Here is a 25,342-nt window from a genome sequence, read left to right as displayed (position 1 = left end):
TACTTTTTAAAAATTAAAAATGTATACTTTTTTTATAAAAATTTTAACTTTTAAAAAAAAAATGTATTAAATTGTTATGCAAACAAAAAGAGTAGTATGGGAAATGTGGAGGTATTTTATTACAGCTGGAAATTATTTTCGGCAAACTGTGCAAAACATCACTTTTTTTTTTTTTTGTCGCGTTGTTCACATGTAAATGTCTGCTTCCAAGACATTAGAAACTGACATTTTCTTATAGCCTTCTCTGTACTGGTTGTTACCAGATTATGGAAAAAAATTGCATGCTCAAAACATCAAATCAGATAAGAGGAACCGGAAAGCAATATGGTGTTTACGACACCACAGAGAAGGTAATGTTTAAAGACTTAAAAGCACAAACTTAAAATCCACGCAATTGACAAATAGTCGCAGACAAATTAAATGTTAGTGACAAGGCAGTACTGTCCCAATCGGGCCAGTAATGATCCTGTTTACTGTCCCAAGCGTCTCTCACGCTGGCCCTGGGCCACCGGGCAGTCCTTATTGTTGAGCCCTGTATATATATATATATATATATATATATATATATATATATAGTTGTTGTTTCTTGGTTTAAATGAAATAAATAAAGGTTTAAATGAGCATTTCATACAAACATTTTAGAGAAAATACCAGGCAGGTGGGCCTTCAAAAATTGATCGGAGAAAGAAGTGGGCCCCAAAGTGAAATAGGTTGAGAACCCCTTATATAAAAGTATTAAATGCCTTTCAGCACTCTTCTTGTGTCATTTCACTGTTATTACACACAACTCATTTTTCTAATCTTTTTAGTTTCATTTTCATGTTTGTATTGTTTGGGATTTTACCAAAACCAGCTTCAATTCCAGGTCAACAGCTCCTTAAAAATATTTTTTTCAAGCAAAAAACATGATAATGTGTTCAATCCTTATTTCCCCGCTATACATTCAGAAATGTACTATTACTAAATGTATTACTTCTCTCCCTTTATGTAAAACTTCGGGGCAAATGTTTGACGGAGAATGCTGAAAAAAAATAATATAAAGATGATTCTAAAATAGGCGAGGCAGTGGCGCAGTAGGTAGTGTTGTCGCCTCAAAGCAAGAAGGTTGCTGGGTCGATCCTTGGCTCAATTGGCGTTTCTGTGTGGAGTTTGCATGTTCTCCCTGCCTTCGCGTGGGTTTCCTCCGGGTGCTCCGGTTTCCCCCACAGTCCAAAGACATGCTGTACAGGTGAATTGGGTAGGCTAAATTGTCCGTAGTGTATTAGTGTGTGTGTGAATGTGTGTGTGGATGTTTTCCAGAGATGGGTTGCAGCCGGAAGGGCATCCGCAGCGTAAAAAACGTGCTGGATAAGTTGGCGGTTTATTCCACTGTGGCGACCCAGGATTAATAAAGTGACCAAGCCGACAATAAAAATGAATGAATGAAATGATTATAAAATATTAAACCCTTTCATAAGCAGACCCGAAATAAAATAATACTAAATGAAATGCAAAATGTAAGCATTGTACATTCATTCAAGTATGCAGCGTGCATAAATATTTTTTACAACACCACAAAATAAACAAGAGCACAATATGAAACAACAGACTGTTTATTCCATCATGCAATCTATATTTACACCGCACAGTCCTACTTACAAAAGTCATCAGAATTTAATAAACCGAAGAATTCATCTCTTTTTCTGCTTTAGGATGCCTTTGCCCCGACAGCTTCCCTCCCAGAGTAAGACTTTCATTTCGCAATTTGATCCAGATGCATTTTGTCTGTCCATGTAAACATCAAGACATTCTAACAAGGCTAGTCAAAGTCTTACTGCTCCTAGCTGTTGTTTAATATTATTCTGTCATTTCACAGGCAGAGGGACGCTGCCTTCAGAAAGCAGATCAGCGAAAGATGCTGAAGAGGTCAGTCAAAATCTGGCACTTCATTTTAAATGGATTTGCTGACATCGTACTGTGCAAAAGTCTAAGTGTCTTTCGAATATCAGAAACTGTTTATATTAGGACTGCAACGTACAGCATACCACTTGAGCATCGATATTGCAATACGTGTCTCCTTAAAAGTCACATTGCAGGATTAATTATTTATTAAAGATTAAAAGATAAGATTAAACATTTTTGTATAGTTATTTATAGAATAATGACATGCTTTTTTACATTTAATTGTTCAATTTCTATATTTGAACTGTTTAACTCCTTAGAAAACCATAATGCACTGATTATTTCACTTTTATTTTTAGTCTTATTTACATTTGCTTGTAATTTATTCTAATTTATGCAGATGCACTGCATAGAAAAATACTTGATCATCCAAATACAACTAAATGAAGGAAATCTTTTCAAATAGAGCTATGCAAATCATCTGGTAAATCTACATCACAATGTACACTCACCGGCCACTTTATTAGGTACACCTGTTTAACTGCTTGTTAACGCAAATTTCTAATCAGCCAGTCACATGGCAGCAACTCAATGCATGTAGGCATGGTCAAGACGATCTGCTGCAGTTCAAAGTGAGCATTAGAATGGGGAAGAAAGGGGATTTAAGAGACTTTGAACATGGCATGGTTGTTTCTGCCAGACGGGCTGCTCTGAGTATTTCAGAAACTACTGATCTACTGGGATTTTCATGCACAATCATCTCTAGGGTTTAAAGAGAATGCTCCGACAAAGAGGAAATATCCAGTGAGCGGCAGTTCTGTGGGCGCAAATGCAATATTTTTTGGCACACTTTGGGCTCATTTGCACCAATTGAGCATGGTGTCAACCCCACAGCCTGAGTATTGTTACTGACCATGTCCATCCCTTTATGAGCACAGTGTCTCCATCTTCTGATGGCTACTTCCAGCAGGATAACGCAGCATGTCATAAAGCCTGAATCATCTCAGACTGTTTTCTTGAACTTGACAATGAGTTCACTGAACTCAAATGGCCTCCACAGTCAACAGAGCTCAATCCAATAGAGCAGCTTTGGGATGTGGTGGAACGGGAGATTGGGATCATGCATGTGCAGCCGACAAATTTGCAGCAACTGTGTGATGCTATCCTGACAATATGGAGCAAAATCTCTGAGGAATATTTCCAGCAACTTGTTGAATCTCTGCAATTAAGGATTAAGGCAGTTCTGAAGGCAAAAGGAGTCCAATCCGGTACTAGTAAGGTGTACCTAATAAAGTGGCAGAGTGTACATTGCATCAAAACAAAATATCACAATATCAGATTTCTCCAATATTGCGCAGCCCTAGTATATGCCAAAAAAGAAAATGATTTATCTATATATATATATATATATATATATATATATATATATATATATAAAACACACAGACATACAGTACATCGACATAAACTGACTTAAACTAATAGCCATTGACTTCCATAGTAGAAATAAAAAAAAAACTATGGAAGTCAACGGCTGTTTTATTCCCACCATTCCTCAAAGCATCTTCCTTTGTGTTCAACAGAAGAAAGGAACTTATAGAAGTTTACAACCACTTGAATAAGAGTAAATTATGACAGAATTTATATACAGCAAAGTCAGAATTAGAAGCCCTCCTTAATTATTAGTCCCCCTGTATATTTTATTCCCCAATTTCTCATTAACGGAGAGCAGATTTTTCCAACACATTTCTAATCATCATAGTTTTCATAACTCTTTTCAAATAACTGATTTATTTTCTCCTTGTCATGATGACAGTAAATAATATTAGACTAGATATTCTTCAAGACACTTCTATACAGCTTAAAGTGACATTTAAAGGCTTCACTAGGGTAATTAGGGTAAAGTTAGGGTAATCAGGTAAGTCATTGTATAACAGTGGTTTGTTCTGGTGACAATCCAAAACTAATATTGCATAAGGAGGCTAATAATATTGAGCTTAAAATGGCTTTAAAACAATTAAAAACTGCTTTTATTCTAGCTGAAATAAAACAAATAAGACTTTCTCCAGAAGAACAAATATTATAGAAAATACTGTAAAAAATTCCTGAATCTGTTCAACGTCATTGGGGAAATATTTGGGAAAAACAAAAACTAATTCACAGGAAGGTGAATCATTTTGACTTCCACTGTATACGGTTTGGCTTTGATAGAGAATGAGCATAGGCATAAACGTGTGTGTGTCAGTTTGCATTTTAAATACTATAATTATCATGATCCCAGCATGCATTACAGCGTCTGTCAGTCTAAGAGTTCTGCTCTCTCACAGGAAGCTGGTGTGTATAAAAAGGTTTGGTACGCCAGCGGGTGTGACCGCAAAACAGCAGAGGACGCTCTCATACGCTCCGCTAAGGCAAGTTACACTCACACACATAACACTGATGCTTTTTACAGAGCGGTGTGAATGTGTTCGTGAGTGTGTGTGTGTGTGTGTGTGTGTGTGTGTGTGTAGTTCTCAGCATAAATGAGTACACTTCTCACAGACTTATCTTTTTAATTAATATTTCCTGTAGGATGCTTTATAACAGGGGTAGCCAACCCTGTTCCTGGAGAGCCACTTTCCTGAAGATTTCAGTTGCAACCTATATCAAACACACCTGCTAGTAATTAACATGTGGTGTTCACGTCCTAATTAATTGGTTCAGGTGTGTTTGATATGGGTAGCAACTAAAATCTGCAGGAAGGTGGCTGGCCACCCCTGCTGTATAATAATATATTTGTACATAAACATTAGATTAGTCAGAACCAAGGACAAAACTGGAACTAATCGAATAAAAAAGTACAGAGGGAAAATGTCAGGGAAAGTTATGTTAGGGAAACACTTATGTTGGGGAAAATATCAAATAAAAGCTTAATAAAGTGAAAAATTCAAGAAAAACATGAAAAATAGAAAGAATTAAAAAAAACGTGGAAATGTTGCAGCACGAAATTTTCTCTGTCAAACTAAATGTGTTATCTTTCTATTCCTTAATCATTATCACCGGGACTACAATCCTGTCACCTTATGGACTACAAATCCTTTCATGCACCACACACACACACACCTGTTCCGGCTCTCCTAATGCTGTGTTCACACCAGACGCGGAACGCGCGGATAAATCGCGCTATTCGCACGTAAACAGCCGCGTGAACATTTGAGGTTACTCGCTTCATTCACGCGTCCAACCCACTTCAGAACAGACGTGGATTCGCGTGATGGGCGGGGCTTCTGTCTGCCCCGTGACTCTAGCTTCATAGCTAAATGGCTAACATGGATTTTATGAAGAAAATAACAGTGTTTATGTGCTTTATGAAGGATGATAAACAGCGTCGATACGTTTAGGGCCGTGTCTGAGTCCACTACATCCTTTCAGATGTGCATCCAGCTCTGTGAGCTCATAAACTCCTCCAGAAACTGAACCTGGCTAATGGAGGTTTTCAGCGGTGCTTCTGACTGAGCCCAGCCCAGTTTGATGAACTTCTTGTCGGTGTCTGCTGGAGGATTTCCCCTGGGACACCGACAACAGGCGATACGTCACAATCACACTCCCACAAGAGCAAGCTCCGGATTGGTTAACGCGGCGCGAATGTCCGCTGAAGTTCAGATTTTCGAACGAGTGATTCGCATGTCAAACGCGCAAAACGCTCAATTGGCGCCACGCCATTCGCACGTATCGCACCACTGGATGTCTATTCGCGCGTTTGCATTGACTTAACATGTAAAACACTCGCGCTTGATGCGCGTTCCGCATCTGGTGTGAACGCAGCATAAGATCACACACACAGCTGGGAGCTGCTTAAGTACTGATAACACAGACTATATAAACAGCTCACTTTGACACTCCCATTGCTGCAACATTTTGAAGCGCTCTTCTAGTCTAGTCTTTCCGTGTGTGACGCTTGCCTTGTTCTCGTTTACGTTGTCTGCCGCCTGTATCGACCATTTGCCCATGACCTGACAACGCTTCTGGATTTCCCTGTATGTACCCATTTGCCCCTGTGTTTGACCACTGCCTGTACGACTACTCTTAATAAAACTGCACATGCATCCTCATCTCCGTTGACAGTGTCTCTACGTTACCAACGAGCTTAAGCCTGGTTTATACTTCTGCGTCAAGTGACCGGCGTAACCAACGGCGCATGCAACGCATGTAGCTGTGCATTTATACTTCTGCTGCTGTCTCTGTTGGTCTGCATTAACACTTCCAAAACGCTAGTGGGCAGTGAGGTGTAAATGTTCCTCTGTGTCGAGTTTCTTCGCTGCTGTTTTGTTCTTTCTGAACTCTTCCGGGATGTACAAGTGGCTCAAACTCACTCATTTTGAGGCAGGAACCGGCGGACGTGCAACAACTTTAACTATGAGGTAAACACAAAACAAAACTTTCCATCCGGAGCTCCTTCACGGGACTCTACACTTGTAAACAATCGCTACATTGGGCTTGCGCAAGTCGCGCGGCTCTCGGTCTCGCCCAGACTCGTCAGCGCCACCAAGCCGACCAATCACAGAGATTGCGCTACGCGTTGTTGCGAAGTGTATTTACATTTTTTGAGAGGTGCACGTCAGCGACGCCGACGGCGTAGGGCTATGCGTCATCGCCGTAGCATACGCGTTCCATTGGATCTTATTGCTGTCGCAATGGCAAACAGCTGCTTTGATTTTTACTTATTTATTTATTTATTTATTTATTTATTTATTTAAAATGCGCATTAAAGCTGATACACAAGTTGAAAGCGGACAATACAACACCAACCAGCACAATCATCAGAATTATAATAGTTTGTTTTACAGACTTGATGTTTATATTTTAACTATACTTATTTTCTCTGAACTGTCCCTTTTAGGGGAAATTACTTTAAATTACTTTAATTTAATAGTTTACGCACTGGCATAATATAAATTAAAACTGACATGTTAAATTAAATTAACATGACTTTCAAAATGGGATGTTGATAACAGACTGACAGTACACTTTTAGCTGCAGCTTTGTATGATATAAGAGCAATATCAGTGCGATATGGTTGTATATCAGCACTGGTGGGAGGTGTGCGTTGGCACGAGGCCGCAGGCCACCGCCACGCCAAAATGATCCAGCCTGAGCACGGTTCGGTTCAGATAGCATAGTACAAGTACGCCCTTAGATTAGCTGTTGTCATTTTCCCGCCATTAGTGTTTCTTTTCAGCTCTGGGTTCAGCTTTGAGACTCTGCAACCAATAGCAGGTCAGCAACTACTGGGGAGGCGGGACTAAAGATAGTACAGCCCCATCTGATTGGTCAAATAAAAAAAATAATAAAAAAATTTATTTGAAATGATATTGCGTTTATACAACAGTGTGAAGGCACAATCTTGTATATAAAAAAGGAAATCAATCACAGAGTCGCAAAAACCCTATTATATGAGGAACTACTTTCTTCCACCATTCATTCACATCTGCAGCTGAATTCAGAACAGCAGAAACCACTGCTCATTATACCAAGTAAGACCTTGATTAGCTTGTTCAGGTGTGTTTGATTAGGGTTGGAGCTAAAATCTACAGGACACCGGCCCTCCAGGAACAAGTTTGGTGACCACTGCTCTAGTGTAATGTCTAAAGTGATGACAAAACTGGCTGAGAAACCGAGTTTTCCTCCTCTAAGAACTTATGCGGACTCTGTTGCCATCTTGTGGCAGAACATTAACCGTCAATTTCATTGCTCTGACATGCTGATGGCTGCCAACGCACTGAATATCCAAAATTAATGCAAACATATTTTAAAATAGGCTCTATCTTTATAAATAAACTGCATAGATGCAATCTAAAAAACTACAATAGTGAGTTTATTGATCTGCTGTCACTATGTAGGTGGATACAGAATATCAGATGGCTATAAGCCATATATATATATATATATATATATATATATATATATATATACCAAAGTTAATTGAACTGATAAACTGTGTAATGCTCATATAGTTGAGTAAAGATGTCTGCTTAATGCACAAAATAATGCCCGTGTACCTACCTTTATTTTAGGATGGCTCTTTTCTGCTGAGGAAAAGCTCTGGTGTAGATGCGCAGCAGCCATACACACTGGTGGTGTTTTACAACAGTCGAGTGTACAACATCCCTGTCCGATACATCGCTTCCACCAAACAATACTCTCTGGGGAAAGAAAAACAAGGAGAGGAGGTAAAGGACAATAAGGTTTAAACAATAAAGTTTTTCCCCCTATTTTGCATTATAAAAGTCATAAAATATTAATTATTGTTAGATAGATAGATAGATAGATAGATAGATGATAGATAGATAGATAGATAGATATGAAATCTAAATTAAATTATGGCTCAAATCCTGTAGTATTAAGCATTTGGGTTTGGCAGGGGAGAAATACAGAGGTAAAGTTGGTTTTATATGCGCACATTCAGACTTTCTCCTTAATAATATCATTTCAGAAAAGTATGATTTGCAAATTCTAAATAGTGAAATCATATTAGCAGCCAATAAACATCAAAGAACATTGTTCACAGTCAAATAAATAGTGCTAATGTTGTTTTCAAGTCAAATTTACATGTGATTTCAGACCCTATATTCAAATTAGCGTAGTAAATAATATAGGGAACGTTAAATGAAGGAATGTGCGACTATAAATCCAACTTTACCTCAATGGGAGATATGAGGTGAAAGTTGTCATCTGTCAGTCTCTAAACTCTGATTTTTCTGCCTGTGAAGCGTTTCAGCAGCGTGTGTGACATGATTGAGAACCATCAGAAGAATCCTCTGGTCCTGGTGGATTCCCTGAGCAACACCAAAGACTCCACCAAACTCAGACACGCAGTGAAGCCTTGACACGAGGACACTTTCTGACAGATATAACGGAGCAGGTTTCACATTTTACCTTATTAGACGGTGGAGGAACATCTGAGACGTGCTGCTACCGATACTGCTGAAAACGGGCTGTGCTTATAGTCGAAAACTGAAGCGAGAGGAATTAAATGAGTGTGTGTTTGGTTTGAATGCTGAGGGCAGAAACAGCAGCACCTGCAGCGCAACCGTGAAAAAAGTCCGTGTTGCGCACCATTAAAAAATATATGTGAGAGACATTATGTAAAACAAACGCTTAACGTGGCCTAATACATAAAGAAAGAGATATGTAAAGACATTATATATCTGTGTTGTTAAAAATATTGTTTAGCTATGAAGACGAACCCAGAATATAAACACAATATGCTAATTGTATGCTAACATGCTACGTGTCTTCCCATAAAAAAATTTAAAAAAAAAACATTCATTCAGTCATTTTCCTTTGGCTTAGTCCCTTATTTTCATAGAAAATAAATTACATTTAAAAAGTTATAAATTAAATTCGATATATGTTAAAATATTTTCAACGCATATGTTAAGCAAATGAATGCAAATACGCGATATATGCAAATCACATACAGAAATCTGATAGGCTATAAGGAAATATATGCAAATCAGATGACATGCAGGCTTATGTTTGGATTTTAGACATGCAAATTTCATTCATTCATTAATCTTCCTTCGGGTTAGTCCCTTTATTTATCAGGGGTCCCCACAGCAGAATGAACCACCAACTTATCCAGCATATGTTTTACATGGTGGATGCCCTTGCACTCACAACCCAGCACTGGGAAACAACCATACACACTCATTCAAACTCACACACTACATGCATGGGAAACTCACCCCAACACGGGGAGAACATGCAAACTCCACACAAAAATGCCATGTGACCTAGCCGGGGCTCGAACCAGCAATCTTCTTGCTGTGAGGCCCCCAGATGTCATGTATACAACATATATTTCTAAAAATTGCAAAAATGTCCAATTATAACAATAATTTAGCCATAATAATAATGTACATATGTTCAAATTAAATTGCAATAATTTTTCATATATGGCCATATATCAGATTTCCATAGAGGCAAATTCAGTATAGAATTATTCATTCATTCACTTTCTTTTCGGCTTAGTCCCTTTATTAATCCGGGGTCGCCACAGCGGAATGAACCGCCAACTTATCCAGCACATGTTTTACGCTGCGGATGCCCTTCTGAAACCCATCTCCGGGAAACAAAATTCAGTATAGAATATGTTACTATATTTAAATATTACAATTATTTTTTAACACGTTTTAGGAATCTATAACACAATACATGCAAATCAGATGACATACAAGCGTATGTTTGGATTTTAGAGATATGCAAATGTCATTTATTCAACATATATTTTTAAATATTGGAAAAATGTCCATCTATAACAAAATTTTAACCATTAAAGCCATAAAAAATATGTACATGTGTTTGAATAAATTCGCTGTAGTTTTCATATATGACCGTAAATCAGGCAAATTCAGCATAGATTGCTATTTTATATAAATATTATCTGTTTATAATGTATGAATCCACTTTAAGCACTTTTTCAACCATTTTATGAGTAGAAATCGCTTAACATGCTATTTAGGGTGTTGTACTTTCTGGGTTCATTTGCATATCTGTATGAAGAATCTTTTTTTTAAACTGTATACCAAATTTCATTTTTATAAATAACATTCTTAAAACATTAAGTCACGTTAAGCGCTTTTTATGCTAGGTGTTTGTTTGTTTGTTTGTTTTTTTGTGGTTGTAAACTCTTCAGAAAAGTACAGAAAATGTCATATTAATCAACATGCAAATCAGGTACAGCTGTACAGTTCATATATCGTTCATTTATTGTTGGATATTGTATTAAACATACTGTTTTACTTCACATAAGGTGCGTGGCAATAAAATAAATATGAAAAAATTTGTTAAAGCTATTGTGTTGTGTATTTTAATAATTACAATTGTGATGTCTGAAGACTTTTATCTCTTTAAAGTGGATGAAATGCAAATTGTTTTGGAGTATGTAGACCATTGTGACTATATAGTATATAATGACTGTATTTGTGCACTGTTAACATCAGTTCATCAGTAACTTAGTAATCAATTACAGCAAAAATACCATTTTTACACTTTTTATCTTGCTGTATATTTATATGGATATTAGATCTGCTTTGATCTGGTCTATTGAACAGTCTATTATAGTTCCTCAAAACAGCAACGTGCCAGCAATGCGCCTCAACACGCTTCCTTTATAGAGCAGAATGCCTATGGGCGCACATATGAGCGCAAATGCAATTGCTATTTAAACAGCGTGCTGCAAAACACCAAACAACTCTTGCGCCAAACTGAAACTAGCAAATGACAATTGCGTCATGCCTTGCACCGGGTGTATTATAGTCCCCTTAGTTCCTTAATAATCTGGGGTCGCCACAGCGGAATGAACCACCAACTTATCCAGCATATGTTTTATGCAGCGGATGCCCTTCCAGCTGTAACCCATCTCGGTGGAACATCCACACACACATTCACACACATACTCATACACTACGGACATTTTAGCCTACCCAATTCACCTGTACCACATGTCTTAGGACTGTGGGGGAAACCGGAGCACCCGGAGGAAACCCACGCGAATGCAGGGAGAACATGCAAACTCCACACAGAAACGCCAACTGAGCCAAGGCGACAGCACTACCTACTGCGCCACTGCCTCGCCCTATATATATATATATATATATATATATATATATATATATATATATATATATATATATATATTTAATTTAGTATTTTATTTTTTTGTTTGACTCCTGTATACTAATTTATTTTCATTTGGAATATATACACATACATAAATGCACACACACATCGGCCACTTTAGGTACACCTGTCCGCAAATTTCTAATCCACCAATCACATGGCAGCAACTCAATGCATTTCTGTTCAAGACCATGAAGTTAAAAGGGGGTCCAACCCGGTACTAGTAAAATGTACCTAATAAAGTGGCCAGTGAGTTGATCCTTTATGGCGTAGATTCAGCAAGGCACTGGAGATATTCCTCAGAGATTTTGCTCCATATTGTCATGATAGCATCACACAGTTGCTGCAGATTTGTCGGCTGCACATCCATGATGCCAATCTCCCGTTCCACCACATCCCAAAGCTGCTCTATTGGATTGAGATCTGGTGACTGTGGAGGCCATTTGAGTACAGTGAACTCATTGTCAAGTTCAAGAAACCAGTCTGAGAGGATTTAGCTTTATGACATGGTGCGTTATCTTGCTGTAAGACAGGTGTACCTAATAAAGTGGCCGGTAATCATATATACAACATCATTATGATTCTTACTGCAAATAAAGCTATATTGCACTCTTAAACATAAATTCCACTCTCAGGACAACATATATATATATATATATATATATATATATATATATATATATATATATATGAATTTATATATATATATATATATATATATATATATATATATATGAATTTATTTATATATATATATATATATATATATATATATATATATATATATATATATATGAATTAATATATATATATGTATATAAATGTATGTGTGTGTGTGTTTCTAAACAGTTGCACTTACCTCAACTCTTGTTGAAAAAACAAATAAAAAACTCAGTCTTCATAATAAGCATATATTTATTTACAAAGGGGGCTCAGAGTGTCAGGTTGTACAGAGGCACTTCAGTAATCCAGCAATATACAGTAAGGTGTCATTCACAGCCTTTAGTGTAAAGCAAATGCTTTGCAAACACACGAGAGACACGTCTACTTTGGTTTTCAGGTGAAGTGCATTACAGAGCTGTAAAATAAACACCATCCACAAACATTGCATCTGGAGATTTTTGATATTCACACAACAATTGAGTGCGTCAAACTCTGCAGTGCGAATCAAGTCATCACAACAAACCCATAAACCAAGAAATTATTACTCTGATCAGCACAGACCTTAAATAAAACCCTTTGGCGTCATAAATGAGAATAAAACTATTGTTTTTAAACGATCGAGATCGCAATATCACAGTCTGTGGCCTTCTTTAACAATGATTTACACATTTAACAATTAAATAAATGTGATGCAATTCATCGAACATTTGATTAAATAACACAAACATTACAGCCGACTGCACACTGAAACAATAAATAATGCATGATAAATACAGAGTTTTCCATGCTAGGCTCTTGTAGTTTTAAATGAATGCTGAATGTACAAGTCGATTGCATACAATCGTAGTTTTAGATGAATGCAGCAATGACACAAACACAAAACACACCTAAAGTGATCATCAGTCAACGTTTCAATCACAAAAGCTCAATTTCTACTGCAAAAAGCGAGTGATAGAGTAATAAACTATACACATGGCCTGCTCTGTCTGTTTAATACACCAAAAAATAATGAATATAAAGCTACATAAATGTCTTGTACCAAACAAAACTGCTGAATAACTCTGTTCGTTCAGCCTTCTTCAATTAGTAGTGAAATATTACGACATTACCTGAGGTTTCTGTAAGAATATGAACGATTACAGTGTCTTGCATGATTGATTTGGACTGCAAAACACTGTGGTTTTCAATATACTAGATAACGTACTGCACTTTTTCACATTGTGGAACAAAATCATAAGGTATAAGGAATCATAATATTTATTTTAACACATTTGTGTTGATTATACTTTACATTGCATTTGCATGGCAACTTATTCTAATTAGAGTATAAGTAGACTCTCAAAAATAAAGGTACGCGAGCTGTCACTGGGGTGGTCCCTTTTCTAAAGGTACACATTTGTACTTAAAGGGTCCATATTGGTAACATAAAAGTATTTATTAGTACCTAATAAATTAAGAGGAACACTTTTGTACTTTATTATGTACCCTTGAGGTATTATTATAGACCTTTTAGGTACAAATTTGCACCTTTTGAAAAGGTACCACCCCAGTAACACCTCGCGTTTTTCTGAGAGTGTACGTTTACACTACAAAAATAGCTTCTCTTACTGTTTTTGCCTTATTTCTAGCCAAAACATCTAGAAATTCTTAAACCAAGAAGCATTTTTTAGACAAGCAAAACATAGTCTTGCTTTAAGAAATAATATGCCAAAATGAAATGGGTTTTTCCTTAAAACAAGCAAAATAATTGGCTTACCCCATGGGCAGATTATTTAAGGAAAAACTCATCTTGACTAATGTTTATTAATATTTTAGAAAGTGCTGCTTATTTATTTATTTGTTTACCCCCCCCCCCTCCTCCTTTTTTATTATTATTATTTTTTTATTTTATTTAGTTTTAATTTTTTCTTTTAGCTGTCATTATAATTGATCTATTATAATAATTTATATCTTATATATTCTTTTTCTTTCTAATTGTTTCCTTTTTTGTGACTGTAAACATTCTAAGTAAATGTTATTTGTATACTATGTTTAAAAAAAACTTTAATAAAAACACATTTCCAAAAAAAAAAAAGAAAGTGCTGCTTGGGTTGACCTCTTAATGGTAGTTATGATTGGAAATCACAGAGAAAATGTGTATGTTTATATGTTTTTTCTTTCAATCTTTCTTCCTTATATACTATAATTTTTATGACATGCTGTGCATATTTGTATTTATATACATTTCAATATTGTTGTTATTTATGGCCCAATGTGTTCTCATCTATAATGTTATTTTGCTTGTCTCATTATATTTTTATTTGAGTTTTGATGCACAAAATTAAAAATTTGATTCCGAGAGGAAGAAAATGTGAACTAATTTAGTTTTTTGCTGATAGATTTGAACAATTGGGCTCTTATTGATTCTGTATATTTGATGCTGAACAAATACTATGCAAACTATCTGCTAATATTCCAACAAGAAATAGCTGGCATTATAACTTGTAGTCAGCAAAATGCTTAAAAATGACAGTGAAAAATAAAGCGATAGGCAAAATAGATAATGCATTCTCGAGTATATAATTATTCAGTCATATCAATTTCCAGCCTAATCGGCTTTAAGAGATTGTGTTATTATAAACACTGCAAAATAAAGCTTGATTCTGGTCCAAATATCTAAAACTCTTTAAATCAAGAAGCATTTACTAGACAAGCAAAGAATATTGTCATGTTTTCAGAAATAAGACTGTTTTGTTTAGCCTAATGGCAGATTATTTTGCTTGTTTTGATGCAAAACTCACTTCATTTTTCCTCATTATTTCTGAAAACAACACAATATTTTTAGCTCATCTAGAAAATGCTTCTTGATTTAAGAGTTTTTTAGATATTTGTGCTAGACTTTAGATGAGCAAAGCCTGTTTTACAGTGAAGAATGTAACTCAAAGCTCCTCACATCTGCACATGTACATGTCTCGCCCTGAGATTAGCACAGAAACCCTGATTTTAGTAAGCGCTTGCTGCTTTTTAAGTCAATATATCATGTTTTTATGAATTAAGTATTAATTTACATGTACTTGAAATGTTTTGTATCAGGAGAATGTTAATAGAGAAATATCAACAGATACTAAGCAAACAATCTGCTAATATTCCAACAAGAAATAGCTGGCATTATAACTTGTAGTCAGCAAAATGTGTAAAAGGAGCATCAAAAATAAAGCTATAGGCAAAATAAATAATGCATTCTCGAGTATATAATTATTCAGTCATATCAATTACCAGCCTAATCGGCTTTAAGAGATTGTGTTATTATAAACACTGCAAAATAAAGCTTGATTCTGGTACAAATATCTAAAACTCTTTAAATCAAGAAGCATTTACTAGACAAGCAAATAATAATGTCATGTTTTCAGAAATAAGTTTATTTTGTTTAGCCTAATGGCAGATTATTTTGCTTGTTTAAATGCAAAACTTACTTCATTTTGGCTCCTTATTTCTGAAATCAACAGTATTTTTAGCTCGTCTAGAAAAAGCTTCTTGATTTAAGACTTTTTAGATTCAAAAGAGACAAAAACAAAGTCTTTTTTTGCATTGAAGCGTTGGGATTACTATACATTGACATGTACTTGCAATGTTTCTTATAATAAGCAAGATGTGTGTTAGAGGAGAAATATCAGCAAACAATAAGCAAACTATCTGCTAATATTCCAACAAGAAATAGCTGGCACTATAACTTGTAGTCAGCAAAATGCTTAAAAATGACAGTCAAAAATAAAGCGATAGGCAAAATAATTAATGCATTCTCGACTATATAATTATTCAGTCATATCAATTTCCAGCCTAAATGCCTTTAAGCGATTGTGTTATTATAAACACTGCAAAATAAGGCTTGATTCCGGTCCAAATATGTAAAACTCTTTAAATCAAGAAGCATTTTCCAGACAAGCAGAAAATATTGTCATGTTTGCAGAAATAAGGAGTCAAAATTAAGCAAGTTTTTCCTTAAAATAGTCTTATTTCAAAATGCTTGTTTTGTTTAACCTAATGGCAGATTATTTTGCTTGTTTTACTGCAAAACTTACTTCATTTTGGCTTAATATTTCTAAAAACAACACAATATTTTTAGCTCATCTAGAAAATGCTTCTTGATTTAAGACTTTTTAGATTCAAACGAGACAAAAACAAAGTCTTTTTTTTTTGCATTGAAGCGTTGGGATTACTATACATTGACATGTACTTGCAATGTTTCTTATAATAAGCAGGATGTGTGTTAGATAAGAAATATCAGCAAACAATAAGCAAACTATCTGCTAATATTCCAACAAGAAATAGCTGGCACTATAACTTGTAGTCAGCAAAATGTGTCAAAATGACAGTCAAAAATAAAGCGATAGTGAAAATAAATAATGCATTCTCGACAATATAATTATTCAGTCATATCAATTTCCAGCCTAAATGCCTTTAAGCGATTGTGTTATTATAAACACTGCAAATAAAGCTTGATTCCAGTCCAAATACCTAAAACTCTTTCAATCAAGAAGTATTTACTAGACAAGCAGAACATATTGTGTTGTTTTCATAAATAATGAGTCAAAATTAAGTGAGTTTTTCCTTAAAACAAGCAAAATAATCTGCCAATGGGGTGAGTAAAAGAATCTAGTTTTCTTTTTGACATAAGACTATTTTGCTTACCCTAATGGAAGACTATTTAGCTCATTTTAATGCAAAACTCACTTCATTTTGACTCATCACTTCAGAAAACAACACAATATTAACTGCTTGTATAAAAATGAGAATGTTTTGATATTTGGACTAGAAACAAGCTCTTTTTTTGCAACACTAAAATAAAGATCCTGACATTTGCACATTTTCTCGCCCTGAGATTAGCATAGTAACCCTGATTTTAGCTCTCACTGCATTTATAAACGTCTAACTCTCTGATTCAGGTCTTCTATGTGTTGAAGATCTGCTTCCAGCCTCTGGTGGCTTCAGTCAGATGTCTCTGTCCGTGTCCAACCCAAGCTTCTTGATTCCTGAAAACACGCCCGCAAAACCAGCATGTGAACGTCGGCTGCAGAACAGCGCTTTCTGATAGCGTCGGCACCACGGTATACTTTCTTCCACGCACTCTTTTGAGTCTCAGTTTCAAGCTGAATCTCTCCTTAACGCTGCTATTTGGCCATTCCCTCCTATAGTGATAACTGGTGAGGAGATTCGTTGAAATGAATGCATTGCAATTAAACTCCGACAGCGCACGGAGAGTTTTACGAGACAAAACCACACGCTGGATCGCAGCTTTGTGTTTGTGCACGACTTTCATGATGTTCGTCACTTCGGGGATATCAGAATCTGGATGGTTGAGGACTATAACGGGTTGGTTCTCAGCAGGGATTTTGAGGGATTGTGTGGAATTGAAGGGAATCAGTCGAAGGGTTGTCGGAGTGTCTCGAGACGCCGGTTCCCAATGGAGAATGGATGGCTTTGGGGATTTACTGACGGGTTGTTGTTGGGAGTCTGTTGAGGATTCTTCTCCCATGCGCTTTCTGTTTAGTGATGAAATGGAGCCGGCGGCTGACTCAGGAACAGTTGTGGACGAGTCTGAATCCTCAGAGAAGATGATGCTGGTGTTTTCTGGCTCATGTCGCTCGATTGTTCCTGATCAAAACATGGAGAAGAGTATATGATTGTATGCTGGAGTCAAAATTATTAGCATTTTATAAATATTTCCCAAATTATGTTGAACAGAGCAAGGATTTTCACACATGATTTCCTATAATATTTTAATTTATTTTCTTTAAATGTCAGTTCAAGCTGGATACTAGTACAGGTTATATACAGGAATCCAAAAGGTAATTTCAATACCATTTTAAAAACCTTCTCAGAATATTGTAGGACCTCATCGCCACTTCAAGTTCTAATCAGTATCTTTAACTTAATAAACAGTTGTTAATGAATAGGGGTGTCACAATTTCGATTTTTAGTCGAAATCGATCAAAATTTATGCGCAATTTCGATTATCGAATCAAAAAATAGAATCGTCGATGCTGCCACGCCCCCATGTCACGTCAGCTTGGCTTGCCAAGCAGGAAAAAACAGGCTTGTTGAAGTGCTTGTTAAACTGCAGACGCAGGAGACCCGTCGACAGAACTTAAACCCTCTCCTCTTTCAATGAAGTCGCCGGTGTGTGAGCTTTTTGGATTTCCAGTGAGTTATGTTGACAACGTTCGTATTGTCGACAAAATAAACACAGTTTGCAAGCTCTGCTATGTGTGTATTACGTACGGTTCGTCCGATAGACAACACCGGCATCGCGATCCTCCGCCCGCCCCCTTTGCAAATCCGCTGGCGAAAAGTACACACTCAGGCCCTGTTTACACTGTCTTTGTTTTTAAATGGCTGTAATATAGTCCGTTGTTGGGTCGGAAGAAGAAGACAGGGTCGGCGATATCAGGTAAGCAATATATTTTATTTTGCTTTTGCACAGCTTCAGCAAACTGTGTCCGTCTGTGTGTGTGTGTGTGTGTGCTCTCTCCTCTCCCGACTGCTCCTCCCGTTCTCCTTAAGAAGGGAGCCTCTCCGGCCCAATCACTAGAAAGACAGGTGTTATTTATCATTTCTGATTGACCCGCTGATTAGCCGCCGGGCTCCTAGCATGCTCTCCCCCCTTATTGGGTGTTCGATCACGCTTACCTCTCCACAATGGCATTTTAGAACGACAACGATTTGACATCCACAGTGGCGTGTAGCATTTCTGATCAGCCCTCCTTCCTCTCTACCTCTGAAAGTGCACATCACGTGACCACACAGACACAGACGCACACAGCCATGCGCTCGAGACAGCAGGTCCAGGCAGTCAGAGGACTGCTTCAATCTTTCACTCACTTGTACTTCGTCATTTTAGCGAACACCTCAGATACTGTTGGCTGGTTCCTGTTGGTTGTGCGTCTTTTTTACCGACGCCATTATAACGACACAGATCACTGCCTATTCACGAGTCCCGCAGAAAAAGTGATTGACAGGTGGTAATTATGTGTGTAACTTACCTTTATTCATTTACTGTATGATTTGTTTATGGGTAAAACAAAGACCATGCAGGTCAGGTAGTTTAAACGGTAGGCTACGAATAATTAATTCGTCATTAATTAATTATTCATAATCGAAAATCGAATCGAATCGTGCCTTTAGAATCGAAAATGTAAAAGAATCGAGGATTTGGAGGATCGTGACACCCTTATTAATGAACAGTTGTAGTTAAATAAATCAATAGAGCACAACCGTGCAACTGAACTCAGATCAGCTCGGAAGAAACAAAGCTTGAAAGAATAAATCACGTAGTTTTCAGCGACAGGTTTCAGCCACTGTTTAAACTCGTCTTTCTCCAAGCAGGAGTGCGCAAACTTAGCCGTCTGTTTCGCTCTATGGTTTTGTTACACGTGGAGAGCGTCACATGATCACATCACCTTCCTGCGTTTGTCGCGAAATTATGTGACGTCACTCGGCGCTCCGGCCTGAACCAAAAGCGTGGATCGAGTTTGCTGTCATTAGTATTAGGAGGAAAACAAGTATATTTATGCTTTTTTGGAGTCAAACACTTTCAACAACGCTTGAACGAAATTTAAGACCTCGTAAAATCATGATTAACCACTTAAACTCTGCTGTTATTTTGGGATTTACACCTGGATTTTGCCTACCCAAATTTAAAAGCTTCCCAAATCCACATGCAGAGGTGGAAATGCAAAAATTTGGTATAATTTTAAAGAAAACCCTTTGAATTTTCATAAAACAAAAAAAGTTTTAAAATAAGTTTTAAAAAAAAGATATTTTGAACACTTTATTGAAAGTGTTTAAAATATCTGTAAATGTTGTCTGTATTATAATAAACACCTAATAAAAGAGGCGCTTTTTGTATTTTTTTTTTATGAGCTCAAATGTGAAAGTGTATATTTTAGGTTGTGTGTGGTCTAGCGTGCTGTAATTAATGTTGGTGGTTCCTGCACATGTCTGTAATCATAGGAAAAAAGAAAAATGTCTCCACCATAATCTATGCAAAAGTTATTGTATTCCAACTGATGAGAGGTGCTGTACAAGCCACAGGGACCGATCATTGTTTCCATATTTCACTATTCTTTTGTTTGATCAAACATAATTCACTGTGTTTGGAGCACGTCAGACATATGAAAGGATTACTTATGCACATCACCTCAAAAACAGAGGAGAATGGCCCTGAAGCGCACAGCATAAGTTAAGAGATGACAGCTGTCTGTGCTATCTGGGGCTGCTTATTGATCATAAATGTATTGTTTTCACTTCTGCGCCATGGAAACACCACAATTCATTCAGCAACTGTTTGATATGTGAATATAATTCAGTAAAAAGAATGCTAGAACTGTATGAGCACCGGCAAGAGCTTTCATTTGAGCTATAACTTGTACATGTGTCATATGAAAAATATGAAAATGAACCAATGTAAAATACCCAGCTCGGGTATCCAAAACACTGTGTATTTAAGAGTAAATAACTTTTGTACAGTAGAATAAAAACCAAAGTGATGCATATGTGCATAAAATATAGATTCTACACTTTCAAACAAAACCACTTACGGGGGTCTGGTGCAAAGCTAGCCCTTTAAATCTTAAAGCAAATTTTGATGACGTCCGCGGAGTTTAACTGGTCAATATTAGGAGGAAAACAAATATATTTATGCTTTTTCGGAGTCAAACACTTTGGACAACGCTTGAACCAAATTTAAGACCTCGTGAAAACATGATTAAGACTTTTTAATACCTTTTTAATGCTGTAGTTTTCTCGTAATTGACTCACCTACTTTTAATACTTTTTAAGCCCCTGCGGACACCCTGTAGTATCTTGAAAAATATCTAGTCAAATATTATGTACTGTCATAATTAAAAGTGTTTGCTCACACTTGACGAATTTAGCTCATTCTGATTGTAATATCAGGGCAAAATTAGACTGGTCATGAAATAAACAGAAATAAATGACTACACACATAAAGGGCCCTATCATACACCCGGCGCAGTGTGGCGTAAGGCGTGGCGCAATAGTCTTTTGGTAGTTTCAGCTTGGCGCAAGAGTCATTTTGAGGCGTTGCGCTACGCTGTTTAAATAGCAAATGCATTAGCGCTCATTTGTGCACCCATAGGCGTTCTGCTCTAAAAAGGGAGGCGTTCTGAGGCGGACCGCTGGCGCGTTGCTATTTTGAGAATCTATAATAGATTTTTCATTAGACCAAAACAAACCCGGTCTAAACTCCAGCGCAGAGTTGCTCCTCGCTTACACACTGCTTAATACACACAAGAGAGCAATAGGCAAATATCTTTCCATATGAAAACATGTAAATATTAAGGATATATATAGGATATAATAAGAATAGATATAGGATATAAATATAAAGGATTAAAATATTACAAAACATATTATTTTCTAGCCTACATAAATATGAAAAATCACTGCTTTTATGTCTTCTTCATCTCGGGAGGCTTTTTCAGTTCATTCATAACAATTTGCTTTTGTATAATGTTATTATTATTAGCAGTATTATTTATTATATGCATATTTATATGTGTTTTATTAAAAACAAGCTTAGATTTGCCCACCTGTCAGGTTTTAGACCATATGGGGCGCAGCATGTGTTTTAGGATATAACTCAGGTTTTTGAGCACATTTTGTTATTATTGTTTATTTATTGGTTTGCTGGAAATTAGAACTGAATTTAGAAATAGTTTTGAAACGAATATTTGCGCTTAACAAACAAAATTATTTATTTATAGACTAATTGATGTCTGTGTGTAAAGGTTTCCCTATCCAAGAGCGAATTTGAAAGTAGATCCATTATCTCTCGTTCTCACGCAGTAGATGCTCTGTTTAACTGTTTTCTGTAAATAAACTGTTAACTGTTTGCTTGTGAAATGCTCAGTTTTTCCACTTAGACTGACTTTGCGTCCTGTAAATAGCGAATGCGCTCTTGGCGCGACGCAGCTGGCTCTTAAAGGGAATGGGAGATGAGACTCTGATTGGTTTATTCTCAAAACACACCTATAACTCATTAAGAGAATAAACTCAACCCTTTTAGACCATGCGCCGCGGCGCAAGGCAGATTTCCCGTCCTTAAATTAGCAAAAACGCGTCCTGACACGCCCTGAAAGCGTTTGCGCCCTGCGTTTTGCGCTTTGCGCATGGACCGTCAAAATAGAGCTCAAAGTCTGTCTGATCTGTCTATTTGACGACTAATCTAGTTTTAGGCTATTCTTAGATGTCTGTTAGATTTTCACTGACAGCCCAAGTTTGGCCTTGTTTTAGCCAAGCTGTCTACGTTTAGATGTCTATTAGACGTCTACAGAATACAAAATTATTTGCTGGAGTGTGGATCTGTGAATGTAGTGTACCTGAATGTGTGTAATGGGTAAGAGTAGAGCAATATGCTGGTGTTAAACTGCATTGCTTTAATGCACTCCTGCATTGGGCTTACACATATCTGATAACATTTGTCCCTGAAAATCCAGGGGGGTTAGGTTCAGGGGTGAGGTGTCTGAATAATACTGTTGAGAACCGGGTACTGTGGTGTTAGTAACTGTACTATGAATCATGTTTTGGGTGGCCACTGTGATCGGAACCTATATCAAAAATGGCAACCCGGGCTAGAATTATGAGAGTTTTCTGGGAAAAATAACAAAACAGGAGGGTGGCGGGAGATGGGTCTGAAATGCGGGAGGCTCCCGGGAAAAACAGGAGTGTTGGCAGGTATGCTCATACATACACTCTGTGCTCTGACTACTTTAAAATTGTTGATGAGCCGTGGTGGGCATTTCACTCTGTTTTGCTCTAAACGTCGACCAATCATAACAGACTGGGTCATCAGACCAATCAGCACAGTTTAGAGAACAAATGAAGCACTGAATGAATCATATGGGAGTCGCTGGGATAATTAGGCAAAAATAAATACATATCATAAGACATTTAAAGAGTTTTTTTACCTAGCATGCATATCAGCCTGTTGTTGGAGACCCCAAAACCAAAATATGACCCTTTTTATTTGCATAATAGGGGCTCTTTAAAAATAATCACTTTAATATGTGAAATGACTCAAATGTTGTCATAAACAAATATTTTCTCAATTCAAATGAGTAGCGTTTTGTACCCGCAAAGAGTACTCCATACGTCACAACTTAACAAATAGATATTTACACACATCTTTACATGCAGTAAGCAAATTAAAATGATTTGTTATGTGATATTTGCAGATTTTAATGCAGTTCGTTGCTCATTGCTCACCTCCAGTGCATGCTGAGTCTCTCTGTGGTTCATCCGAACTTGAAGACTCATCCAGTAAGTGTCTGACTGTAGTCAAAGGCAGCTCCTCCACCGTCTGATTCAGCTCTGAAACACACAGATTCTCCCTCTCGCAGTCATACTGACCCACCGGGAACACAGCAGCCTCTCTGGGGTCGCAGTTGTTTGTGCTTTCGCTGTGGAATAACAATCCTCCATCTGCACTTTGAAAACCACACAATGACTCGCTCAGGTTATTCAAAGATGGACTAATGCAATCAAACCCAAAAGTGGAGCACAGATCTGCATTTGGATCCAATGCCAGGTCGCGTTTCTCTTGCGCAGATCCCACATCAGAGCTCAGATCCTCATTAGAGTTTTGCTCTGACCCACTGAGAGGCTTTTCTTGCTCTTTTGGATGTTCTGCATGAGTGTTTATTTCATCACAGGACCGTAGATTGGTTGTTTTGGTCTTTCTGACTGGATTATGTTGGAGGTTATTGAAGTCCCGGTTATCGTAGACATCTTGTTGTTGGCTATTACATCTCTCAATCACTGACGATGAAATGCTATGTTGAGTTGCACATCGTCCCGGGGATAAAATCCTTTCCGGAGTCCCCTGAGAACAGTTTCCTGAAGCTTTAACAGTGTCGTTTGGCTCAACCGAAGATTGATTGGTTGGTTTCACAGTGTTAGATCTGAACGCCTCATCTTGCTTGTCTGAAGGAATGACTCTGAGGACTAAATGCTTTTTGCCGTCCACCATCTTGAATCCGACCACTTTCGTAGTGCAATCTGGGGGAACGGTTATATTGTTTTTCTCCATCAGTCCGGATATCTTATCTTTCCCAACACGCCAATGGTTTATCCCATTTAAATGTGGGGGAGCAAAGTCCTGCTCATCTTTTAGAGACATGCTCCACTTCTTACCACTAACAACCGTTCTTTCAAGAAACTGCTTCGTTTCTTCCAAAGTCTTCTCTGGATCCACTAAGATGCCATTGGTGTCCAGTAAAGTGGACGGCCATTTGGGTTCTGGTTTAGGATGCAGAAGCTTCAACTCCTGGGATAAGTTATTGTTTTCTTCTTTTGAAGAAGATTCTCGCTTTTTCCACCAATTTCTTCGGCTCCATTTTCGCCGACACGCAGCAGCCATGTGTTGTAGGAGATCGTTTTTCTGTGGCGTCTCCAACTTCACACCTGGGATGTGAGAATAAGGGAGAGTTATTTAGTGATTAGCAGTGATTAAGACTAATAAATTTTGTTTAAAGGTGCGGTATGTAAGTTTGACACCCAGTGGTTGCACTAGGTATTGCACTCCTGGGCCTGGTTTTTCAAAAGGTTTAATCAGGATAACATTTATCTGGATTTAGTAATCCTTTTTTTGCAATCTGTGATCACGATGGCCACAGCCATATCACCCTGCAGCCCAAGAGCGGTTACTCACTGAAGCTAAGCAGGGCTGAGCCTGGTCAGTACCTGGATGGGAGACCACTAGGGAACACTAGGTTGCTGTTGGAAGTGGTGTTAGTGAGGCCAGCAGGGGGCGCTCAACCTGTGGTCTGCGTGAGTCCTAATGCCCCAGTAAAAGTGAAGGGGACACTACACTGTCAGTGGGCGCCGTCTTTCGGATGAGACGTTAAACCGAGGTCCTGACTCTCTGTGGTCATTAAAAATCCCATGGCACTTCTCGTGAAAGAGCAGGGGTGTGACCCCGGTGTCCTGGCCAAAGTCCCTCTATCGGCCCTTACGATCATGGCCTCCCAATCATCCCCATCTATTGAATTGGCTCTATCACTGTCTCTTCACTCCACCAATAGCTGGTGTGTGGTGAGCGCACTGGTGCTGTTGTCCTGTGGCTGCCATCGCATCA

At 37.5% G+C, this 25,342-nt stretch overlaps 3 protein-coding genes across 24 annotated transcripts in view; 1 reads left to right on the top strand and 2 right to left on the bottom strand.

Moving 5' to 3' along the window:
* The window catches only part of dntt (deoxynucleotidyltransferase, terminal), a 394,622-nt gene extending 385,661 nt beyond the window's left edge, over positions 1 to 8,961 (bottom strand). For all 4 annotated transcript variants that reach the window (XM_087277888.1, XM_087277887.1, XM_087277889.1 and 1 more), the window contains exons 1-2: positions 8,797 to 8,961; positions 7,924 to 8,063 (exon numbers count right to left, since the gene is read on the bottom strand). The gene's annotated coding sequence lies outside the window, so the exon portion shown is untranslated. The remainder of the gene's footprint in view (positions 1 to 7,923; positions 8,064 to 8,796) is intronic.
* Positions 1 to 10,714, top strand: part of blnk (B cell linker) — a 221,780-nt gene extending 211,066 nt beyond the window's left edge. For 2 of the 5 annotated variants that reach the window (XR_015505057.2, XR_015505058.1), the window contains 6 exons: positions 1,692 to 1,723; positions 1,856 to 1,905; positions 4,209 to 4,292; positions 7,935 to 8,090; positions 8,631 to 9,504; positions 9,948 to 10,714. Coding sequence is in view for 3 of the 5 variants with exons in the window: in XM_087277762.1 (XP_087133888.1) it covers positions 1,692 to 1,723; positions 1,856 to 1,905; positions 4,209 to 4,292; positions 7,935 to 8,090; positions 8,631 to 8,747 (439 nt within the window). In the remaining 2 variants the exon portion in view is untranslated. 5 annotated transcript variants of the gene reach the window in all.
* Positions 10,715 to 14,232: 3,518 nt separating this feature from the next.
* znf518a (zinc finger protein 518A) overlaps positions 14,233 to 25,342 on the bottom strand; it is a 33,255-nt gene continuing 22,145 nt past the window's right edge. For 2 of the 15 annotated variants that reach the window (XR_015506438.1, XR_015506430.1), the window contains 3 exons: positions 23,473 to 24,669; positions 16,702 to 17,838; positions 14,233 to 14,862 (listed from right to left, as the gene is read on the bottom strand). Coding sequence is in view for 3 of the 15 variants with exons in the window: in XM_087279823.1 (XP_087135949.1) it covers positions 17,135 to 17,838; positions 23,473 to 24,669 (1,901 nt within the window). In the remaining 12 variants the exon portion in view is untranslated. Of the gene's footprint in view, positions 17,839 to 23,472; positions 24,670 to 25,342 lie in introns of all 15 variants that reach the window. The other 13 variants (XM_087279823.1, XM_087279822.1, XR_015506440.1 and 10 more) reach the window with 12 other exon arrangements.

The sequence above is a fragment of the Danio rerio genome, chromosome 13 (assembly GCF_052040795.2).
Source record: "Danio rerio strain M-AB ecotype USA chromosome 13, GRCz13ab, whole genome shotgun sequence".
NCBI lineage: Eukaryota > Metazoa > Chordata > Actinopteri > Cypriniformes > Danionidae > Danio > Danio rerio.
Note: the sequence above shows the minus strand (reverse complement) of the source record. Positions and strands in the feature narration are given on the sequence as shown.